This window comes from Brassica napus, chromosome C8 (assembly GCF_020379485.1).
Source record: "Brassica napus cultivar Da-Ae chromosome C8, Da-Ae, whole genome shotgun sequence".
Lineage (NCBI taxonomy): Eukaryota > Viridiplantae > Streptophyta > Magnoliopsida > Brassicales > Brassicaceae > Brassica > Brassica napus.
The window spans coordinates 23,644,285-23,654,388 of record NC_063451.1 but is presented as its reverse complement, the minus strand read 5'-3'; the positions used below and the strand labels follow the sequence as shown (position 1 = coordinate 23,654,388).

The following is a 10,104-nucleotide window of genomic DNA, read 5'->3' as shown; positions in this document are numbered from 1 at the left end:
TTTTTTTTTTTTACGTCGAAAGATCATTCTATTACTCAAGCATGTATATGTAGGTGTTATTATTATTAATTTTTGGAAAAGTATATGTATATGAAGGTGTTAGATATGAATGAGCCACTGGACTCCTAGGCTCCTAATAACGCAGCAAAACAGTCTAATCTTCTATATATTATTTGAGAAGCACTACAACTTCTTTTGTATCCACATGTTATCGTTATAATGATTCTTAGAATCATTAGAGAAATATGTTGGTCCATCTAATTATATAATAAGCTTTTTATTAAACTAACAATAAATTCATCATTAATGTACTTTATTATTTCCTTAAATAAAATTTACGGAATTGCCTAATGTGACTAAAGTATATACGGCAATTAATGATTTTGAATAATAAAGATTTGATAAAAAATAGTGTATCTTCTATCATATTTTTTTAATTTTAAACTATTAAATAAATTAAACAACCACAATAACCATATAATAAAAATTAGATTTTTATGTATATGTTATATTTTAAATTTTTACAAACGGCTATAAATTACTAAAACTGTTAAAAGTCTCACATTCAAATTTTATGATCAATATATATATATATATATATATCGTTTTAAATTAAACTATAAACCATATAAAATACAATATTTTAGTTTCTAAATTTACTTTGAATAATTTTTTTGATAAAAGTTTTGAACGATCATTGACAACTTATTTTTTTAAAAAATTATAAATTACTAAAATTATTAATCCCAAAATGAAAATTTTGTTATCAGTAATTTAAATTTTTTCTATAAAAGATACAAATGATCAAAAAAACTATATGAGTAGAAATCATCATTTAATAGACATTAATATTAAAAAATATACTAATATATATTATCTATGTTAGTATCATTTAAATTTAATAACATATACTATCAAATATAAAAAAAATATTTTTTGGATTAAAAAAATTGATTTATATGTTCGCACCAATTTAATTATATATTTAATAGTTACTGACTTTTAATTATTTAATATATATATATATATATATATATTATTTCATAATATGTAAAAGTATTTAATACATAAACTAATTTATATATATAATGTTGGTCCCGCGTAAGGCGCGGATCTTAACCTAGTGGTAATGTTATTTTGCATTCGTGTATATATACTTTCTGTTCCCACTTTTGTTAATGTTGACAAAGAATTTTTAATTCTTTGCTTAGGAAATTATCCAGGAAAAAAAATCAAACATTTGTGTAATAATTTAATGATGACATGTTTTTTGGTACGAATGTTAAACTTTTGGTATGGAATATATGTGTTGCTCATAAAAAACAACTAAAAATATTTGTGTTTATGCTCTCTTCAGTGTGAACGTTTTGTCTACAATTTAACAATTTAAATTACTTTTCAATTCAATTTAAAATTTGAATTGCTTTAATATATTACTGTAACAAATATTTATTTTGTTAAATTTTTATTTTTTTGTATATTTCCCTGGTTTTTAAAATGATGTAACGTCACAATATTCTCTCTGTGAGATAAACAAAAGTATTTAATTTGCATTATTTTCTTATTGAACGGTTAGTTGATGATAGTTTGTTATAATATGCAATTTCTAATTAATTAAAACTAATCCTTATCTCCTTAACTAATATTACTTTCTATTTCTCCTCTTTCTCTTCGTAGATAAAATAAATAAATCAAAATCAGTTGTTCATTCTACGTTGCAAATCATCTAATTTTTTCTTTTGACCATCACGTGCAGTTCAAACTAAAAAGAATAAGTCTTAGTTAACATGCTGTATATTCAAAAAAATTGTTGGTTGATCACACAAACAAAAACCAATTTATATATTCTTCAGGTCATTGGACAAACATATTTAGTTTACATAGGAGCAAAGATGTTTCCTATAAGAATATAAAGAACTTGGTTGTGGCTTTTGCTTCCTCAGAAATTACTCTTTTTCTTGTTGCTTACTTAGAAGCCACAACCTGCATATCAACGGAAATATCAGAAATGGTTGCAGATTTGCCGATAGTTATGGGTGGTTCTATAAAAAAATATAAGATGGGGTTACCAGCAGGAGCTGCTGATTAAGGCTCATTGATCGCAAGAACACAATCAAACATCAGAATGTCTTACCCATGGAAGAAGTATGCGCTAAGTAATCACCTCCCGAGTCTATCCACAGCCCAAAGCAGTATGACCAAACTGAAACCAAGTCCAGTGTTGAAGAACTTGTTTGCGCAAAAGGGTACACGCCTTGAAGCAAAGCTACAAATCACAGTGAAAAAAGCAGTGCTTCCAGTTCCAGCGGCCATGATAGAAATATGTGTAAAAAGCTCTGGGATCTCTCCACATGATCTCTGAATAGAGAGCATTGCTGTTCATTTGAGTTTGGAAGTGAGTTTTCAATCTGTCTGCGGGTAGCCAAGACAGCGTCTTAATGATGGTTTGTTGAAACAATCCACACATGAAAATGGATCTATGCAATAAACTCAGCAACAAACCTTCACAGTAACTACAGAGGTTAAAGAGACTCGTAAACAGTCAACTTCAAGAAGATAATAATCATCTGGATGCCTGAAAAAATTGACTTGATCACAGCTGTTTCTAAAAAAAAAAAAGATAACTGTTGCAGCTATGTCCAAACCGCAGCTGCAAAACCTGTGAGTAGTGGCAGAAATGTAAATTTGAATAGTTTCATTGTGACATTGGAGTAATGAAACGACAAATTTACAAACCACTAAGAACGGGAGAAACAGTACGTGAAATGCATTGAATCTATCAAATTCACGTTCATTGATTCAGAAACCTCTGCAAATATTATGTCTCAGTATGAAGATTGTTGCAGTGAACTAAAGAGTATTGATTTTCTTTGTATAGACTAAGTAATTGTGTGACCTTTATTGAGCGAAGTATAAGTAGTGATTCGGAAAGAAATTATAACTTACTTGTGTAGCAGCCGGTCCATTCCAAAATTCTGTTTCCAACAGCATGTTCCTTTTCTTGTCTCACTCTCACTCTAGCAGCTTTTCTCTCTCCAGCTTCACACTTTTCTCTCTCTTGTACCTTTTCTTCTTCTTCTTCTCTTGCGCTTCCTCTCTGCCTCAATAGCTCCCTTACAAAACGCTTCTCCTCTTCCTGTCTATGGTCTGTGGAAGCTTAGTTGTCAAACAAAAGAAGCATGGATTGAATAAAATATTTTAATGCAAAATTGCCCATGAGAAAAAGAATACGGAAAAAATCAACATGAAAGATTTGCATGCAAAGTGGAGCTGTCCCCCGAATGTCTCATTTTGAATTTTGGAATTGGAATTCATGGTTTGACCAGAAATAACACAATTTCCTTCAATACATACACTTTTCATTGCCAAACCACCATTTGCAAGAGTAGAGCCAGTCACAATTTCATACCTAAGCATCAGCAATATTCTCTGGACTGAACCACACCGACCACAACGGAGCAAAACACTCGGCATTCTCAGAGCTGTGGAGAGCTTCCTGAAGAAATCAACAGTGAGGTAACTGCACTCCATGTCCACCAGCTGCAGTGTTGCGTTCTTACTTCGCTCCCACTTCTTGTTCACTGACTATATGGCTGTATTTTTCATCGCCGCACTCAGAGTTTGGTATTGGTTCAATCCCTACACATGTTCAAGCCGTCTATAACACTGAGCCAAAGTAAATAAGTCTTAAGATAGTGTAATAGTACAAACAGAAGAACAGAACGTACCACCATCTCATTCACAGACTTGTGAACCAGATCCATCAAGGTCGCATGAACCTGGTAGTAAAAGAAGCACACAAAAAAAAGACGAAAGATGGTAATTGCATGTTTTGTTTTGTTGCTGATTCACTTTATATTGGTTAAGAGTTATAGGAACTCAGTTACTATAACAACTCATGGTTTAAATCTATAAATATTAGCAGCAAAAGTGGCGAAGACATACACTCCATCAACACGCTTCTTGAATATTTGATCGAAAAGTAATAACTTTCCCTGCACCATAACAGTAATTTTTTAACAGTAATCAAATCTTAATATCTAAGAATAGAAATTAAAGATAGAAAAATACACAATTTTACCCCAGTTTCAGTTGCTAGAGGCTTTCCGTGACGACTAAGTTTATATTCCAGCTCTCACATTTTCTGTTAATAATCATATGGATGCCTGGAAAGGTTGGCTTGATCACATGTTCTAGATGTTGTACAAACAACAAAAGATAAATTTACAAACAACAAAGAACGGAAAAAAAATATGAACCAATGCTTTTTCCTCAATGAGTATAAGGTAGTCTGATGACCAACCCGACTTGGTGGATTTGATAACCAAAGCGGTTCGCGCAAAGAGGGGAATATGTTATCGAAGTAAACTCGTTGTGCTATTGACGCTGTAGATTTCGAGTTGTGGGCCATTGCTGCACTGGAATTTATGGTTTTAGTGCGAAGAATACTACAAAGATTGATTTGGATCATGGAAGAAGAAGTTAAAAAATATGATACCTGCTTGCCGATAAGGAGAAGCTCAAAGCTTAGTTCTGACTCGGCTGGACCGAGGAGATGTCAGTGAAATATACAGCAACATGATACTTTCCGGTACGATTAAGCAGATCTCATGGCCATAGTTTGATTTCCGTCCGAAGAGGTTGTAGATAGGGTATATGAAGAATCGAGAAAGAGATAATATATGAGGAAAACAAAAAGGAGGTGAGACGATACATCTTAAATGAAAGTGTAAACATCAAAGTCAATTATTCGGAGTAACAGAGATTTGGAGAGAGTGGAAACCATGGCTGTGGAAGGGAATCGTCGGACACGATTGAAGAAGATAGCAAAACGATTTCAAATGGGCCACAAACAATTTTAAAAGCCCATGTCGACAAAAAAAAGATGTGAAGTGGCAAAATAGAAACATATTATTGGCTGATTTTTTAGAATGATGTGGCATAGCTAGATATTGAACATATTTGGCTGAATTGTAGAATTTAAAAATAAGTGACTATAATCTAAAATTTTATAAAATAAAGATGTTATTTGCAATAAGTAAAAATAAATATAATAAGAACTCGAGAACCATTGGAACAGATCACAAATTTATTTCGAGTTTACTTCATTTTGAAGAAAAAAAATGAGAGAAATTATTGGAGATTCTCAAAGCAAAGTTGATGTGAAAAGTGGTGGCGGCTATATAGGTAAGGTTCAGACTAAGAACAGAACACTTCGGGGGTGGTGCAAGAGAGAGACCTAGAGATTCAGGTTTTGCTAAAAGAGTTGCTAAATTTGGAAAGCAAGAATCGAGATTTCAAACTTTGACAGATTATGAAGTTCAAAGAGTGAATGATCAGATGTTTTCAATTTGGGTATTGTGGTGACTTCATTGTGAGCTTGGTTAGGATTTGAATTTTTTTCTTTTTTTGCTTGCTTGGACAGTAGAGCATGGAAGAATGTTTACTTATCAGGATGCTTTATTGTCTTGATATAACGCATTTTGTTTTTCTTTCTGAGAGTACACCACTGAAGAGTAGGAACAAGGCTCGGTTTATAAGTTATAACAAGCTTTTGCAAGGCTCAGTTTATAAACCAAAAAGTCAACAGCAACAGCTCGTTCAACCAACACGATGCCATCATTATTATGATTCACATGTTTACCAAAATGATTCAGATAATAATTCGTAAATAACATGAAGCCAGCCAGATCTGGACCAAAGAAAAAAACCTAGAAGGTAGTAGATGAGCAACCAAGTGGGGTTTAGCGGATAATTTTAGAGGCGAAACAATAATAAGAATGCCCCCACGTTTAAACACCGCGATTCAATATATGCCTCTATGACTAGCATTTATTTTCGTTGAGCATTCTAGAAAACAAGCTAAAGGTGAGTGAGGCATTCACACAACAAAAACACAAACACAAACACAGTTTCTCCAACAAAAACACAAACAAATTACGAACTCGAAAACTATTAATCTAACAAACACCACAGTATCGAAAAACGAACCAGACGACAGAGAAGATGTATTGTGAAGGCAGGAAGAAAGAAGTAACTCCATTCCATTATATACGGTCCTTGCAAAGCCCTAATGATAGCATCCTTAAATGGGCTTTAGCAATATTACTATTGGGCCTCAGAAAGATTGGGCTTTCTTCATTACGGCCCATTAAAATAAAACCATTTAAGCGTTGCCCTACCGATATCAAAACGAACGAAAAAAAGTTGTTGCCCTAAAAATCACAGTCCCGCGCCGGAACCAAGCAAGTACCAACTAAACAATGGCGGACGTAGTTCAGTACCGCCTCGAGCGGATGGTCGACGAGCTCGACGACCTAGAACGCAGAGGAATCTTCTCGCGCGCAGAGATTTCGGAGATCGTGAAGCAGCGACGTAAGTTCGAGTACCGGCTCAAGCGTCCGAGCCCGCTCAAACAGGACTTTCTAGCGTATATCGACTACGAGTCTCAGCTCGATGAGCTGCGAAGGTTGCGTAGGAAGGCTGTTTCGTTTCAGTCTGGCGAGAAGAAGAAGAAGAAGAAGTCTATTTCTGATTACGCCGGCGTGGCTAAGATTGTGGAGATTTATAGGCTTGCGACAAGGAGGTTCAAAGGGGATATCAATCTTTGGTTTAAGTATCTCGAGTTTTGTAGGCAGAAGAGGAATGGTAGAATGAAGAAGGTAATGATCCTTTGTTACTGCTTTATGTTGGTAGTGTTCTTAATTAGGGTTTAGGGCTGTTTGATTAGGGCTTATTAGAAGCAATGTAAACGCCTAGGTTATAAAAATGAAAGACTTCGTCCAGGGTTTAGGGCTTATAAAGTGTCAACCTTTTCCTCAAATTTAATATTGAAGTTTTATATATTTCATAAATATTATTATTTATGTTAAGTATTATAGTTGAAATAGATTTCATTTTCATTTTTCTCTAACAAATATATAGATCATAATCAACATAGAGAGGTTTTAGAACATGTTTATAAAGTGTCAACCTTTTCCTCAAATTTAATTGATTTTTTCTCCATCCCATTTTAATTACTATATATTTCGTAAATATTATTATTTATATTAACAATTAGTATATTTGAAAAATTATTTCATTTTCATTTTTCTATGTCAAATATATACTATTTCATAATCAACAGGGAGTTCGTCGGTGTTTTAGACTGAATCTTATCTTATGCAATGTGTAGGTCTTGGCTCAAGTAATAAGGTTTCACCCGAAAGTAGCTGAAGTGTGGATATATGCTGCGGCTTGGGAGTTTGATCGGAACTTGAATGTCGCCGCAGCTCGTGCTCTTATGCAGAATGGCCTGAGAGTTTGTCCCAACTCCGAGGACTTGTGGGTGGAGTATCTGAGAATGGAGCTCACATACTTAAACAAGCTGAAAGTTCGTAGAGTTGCACTTGGTGAAGGTGAAGGGAGTTTGGTTCGTGACCAGAAGAGTGTTGAGGATGAACAATGGAAGGATGAGAATAAAGAGCTGTTTATGTCTCTAGATGATAAAGAAGAAAAGGACAAGGACGGCTCTGACGTTGATGATGATGATGATGCGAGTGAGAGAGTTGATGTCTTTAAAGAAAAGGGGTCAAATGTTCTTCAGGCCATTTATGGTGGAGCTCTTGAGGCTCTTCCTTCTAGTTTTGACTTGAGGAGGCGTTTTCTGGAGATTCTAGAGGCAACAGATTTGGCGCATTCAGATGATATCCGCAATACGATTCTAAGTGACCTGAAGCGTGATTTTTCTAGCGACCCTGAATACTGGAATTGGCTTGCAAGGAATGAAATGAGTGGTTGTCTTAGCGTAGAGTTTGCTAATCCTCAAATGCAAAAGGCGATTGAGGTTAAAAAACATAGTTGTCCTGAGCTTCCTTAGAGTGAATTATCTGAATCAAATCTTAGCCTTGATGTTCCTTTCTCTGTTTTTGTTTGAACTTGAAGTCAAATTCCCTAGTTTAATATTGAACGCTAGGAACATTAGTTATGGGGGAGCTGTCTTGGCTGGCTCTTGTACATTCTGTTCAGATTTACTAATAGAAAGTACGATATCTGATAAAAGTTTTATGTCTTGTCTTCTGAATGCAGGTTTTTGAAGAGGGCTTGCAAACTGTTACTTCAAGCTCTATGTTTGAGATGTATATAAAGTTTTTGATGGAGCCTATTGAACGGTCAAATGGCGACGATTCGTCTGGGGAGTTCATTTCACATCTCATAAGTGTGTACGAAAATGCTGATGGAACCGGGTGTTTGACTGAGGAGCTTGCTAATGATTATGTTTCTCTCTACTTGAAACTGGGAAGGACCAATGATGCTCTGAAGCTAGTAGAAAAGCTTTGCTCTGGAAAATTTGCAGGATCAGCTAAGTTATGGCTTGCAAGAGTTTCCATTGAAACAAGATCTCTTTCAAGTAACGCTACTCCTAGTAAGGTGGATTTGCAGTCAGCCTTTGATCTCCTTTCAAACGCTTTGAAGAACGTGCCGATTGCAGAATCTGAGAGCTTGTGGCTTACGGTATGTGATTAATAATATTCTAAAACTCCCTTTTTTGTTGATATATAAGCCAAAACTAATGAAATGCGAATTGATTGTATCACAGGCATTTAAAATCTTTGCTCAGCAGAAAAAATATTTTGACAAGCTTGTAGAGATGTCCATCCTATCGGTTGCCAAAGGTAATAACGGGAGCGACCCTTTGTTTTCTCTCGCATCCGTAGTGGTCAAACTTGTTCTTCGAGCAAAAGGAATCCACAGGGCAAGGGAGATATACAAGAGGTGAATGAATCATTACTCCTTTCGCTTGAGTCACACACATGCCACTTTCTTTCTCATCACTGTTACCCTAATTTGCAGGTTCGTGGCTCTTCAACGTCCGGGTCTTGTTTTCTACAAAGATTGCATTGAAATAGAGACGAATCTTGCATCACAAGGCGATAAAGATAGTCTAAGAAATGCCCGGAAGCTTTATGAATCTGCTGTTGCAAGTTACAGTCAAGATGTGGAGCTGTGGAAAGATTACTACTCGTTCGAGACAAAGGTAAAGAGATTCTTGACACCATGGCTCATATCCAAACTTTGACTTTATGTGAAAGGCTGTACTGACCATGTTTTTTTTTCTTGTGAGTTTTGCAGATGGGAACATCAGAGACGGCCAATGGTGTGTATTGGCGTGCAAGAAAGACTCTGAAGGAGTCTGCGGATTTCGTAGTTGGGTCTTGATTTTAATGTAGTTTTTATTTTAGAGGAAACACGATGTTTGCCCTGTTTTCTTGGTTTAAGTTATTTGTTTTTGATCCATCAGAAATTACTTTTGTTGTTGTAAAAGGGTTAATCTGTTGAGTTACACTTGCGCACATTTTTGATACAAGCCATGATGATGGCCCAAAGGTCCTCTGTGTCTCTGGATTCTCAAGTCTATACCAAATATCTTGTGATCTTTTATAATTAACCCACCACCATTTTTAGTTATATCTATTTTTGTTGCCTTTTAAACTTTTTCGTAATAGCTATGAATTTCAAGAATTAGGTGACCTACGAAGCGTAACATCTGCGTATATGCACGTGATATAATACGCTGAGATTATTTACGAAGAAAAAATTATTTTGTGTGAAAAAATAATTTTTTTTTGTCACAAAAAAAAATAAATTATATAGGGTTGATTGGTTGGACTTTATCTATTTACTTTAGCTTTTGTTTATTTTCACTAAATTTTACCAATCATGTTATAGCTTTACTTTTAAAAATTCAAGTCTACATCAAATTTTTATTTAGTTTTACCAATCATGTTTTAGCTTTATTTTTAAAACTACAGCAAAAAATATAAAGCAAATTTTTTTTTATGTATTTTAGGCAAAAATCCTACATCTTCTTTTTATAGGCTGTAGAATCTGTAAATGAAAAAAAAAATATCTATAATATCAAATAAATTATATAATCATAACAAAAACTTTTATAAATATTTTAATTTTGAATTTGAGTGTTTTAAAATTATTAAGATATTTAAATAATATAAATATTATTTACATATCACATTTTAAATTACAATAAATTTTGATAATTTATTAAAAAAATATTAATATAAATTATTTTAATTGATATAAAATAATAATTATATATATACAATA

The 10,104-nt window shown here is 34.0% G+C and overlaps 1 protein-coding gene and 1 long non-coding RNA gene across 31 annotated transcripts; one reads left to right on the top strand and one right to left on the bottom strand.

Annotated features, from left to right (window-relative positions):
- Positions 1 to 1,814: 1,814 nt before the first annotated feature.
- LOC106415689 lies at positions 1,815 to 4,866 on the bottom strand. 30 transcript variants are annotated; one of them, XR_007327552.1, is made up of 10 exons: positions 4,499 to 4,847; positions 4,304 to 4,418; positions 4,082 to 4,193; positions 3,946 to 3,995; positions 3,729 to 3,779; positions 3,410 to 3,639; positions 2,947 to 3,140; positions 2,503 to 2,659; positions 2,135 to 2,412; positions 1,815 to 1,983 (listed from the first exon to the last, which is right to left on the bottom strand). It is a non-coding gene; the product is annotated as an uncharacterized LOC106415689 (long non-coding RNA). The 30 variants fall into 30 exon arrangements; XR_007327550.1 differs by having other exon boundaries at positions 2,947 to 3,147; positions 4,082 to 4,418; positions 4,499 to 4,853; XR_007327554.1 differs by having other exon boundaries at positions 3,729 to 3,995; positions 4,082 to 4,166; positions 4,260 to 4,418; positions 4,499 to 4,852.
- A 1,320-nt stretch (positions 4,867 to 6,186) lies between these two features.
- On the top strand, positions 6,187 to 9,334 carry LOC106415852 (U3 small nucleolar RNA-associated protein 6 homolog). The gene is made up of 6 exons (XM_013856658.3): positions 6,187 to 6,662; positions 7,175 to 7,825; positions 8,068 to 8,493; positions 8,579 to 8,754; positions 8,833 to 9,016; positions 9,112 to 9,334. Exons 1-6 carry the CDS (start codon positions 6,264 to 6,266, stop codon positions 9,196 to 9,198), a joined length of 1,923 nt encoding a protein of 640 aa, XP_013712112.2. The 5' UTR covers positions 6,187 to 6,263; the 3' UTR covers positions 9,199 to 9,334.
- The last annotated feature ends 770 nt before the right edge of the window (positions 9,335 to 10,104 follow it).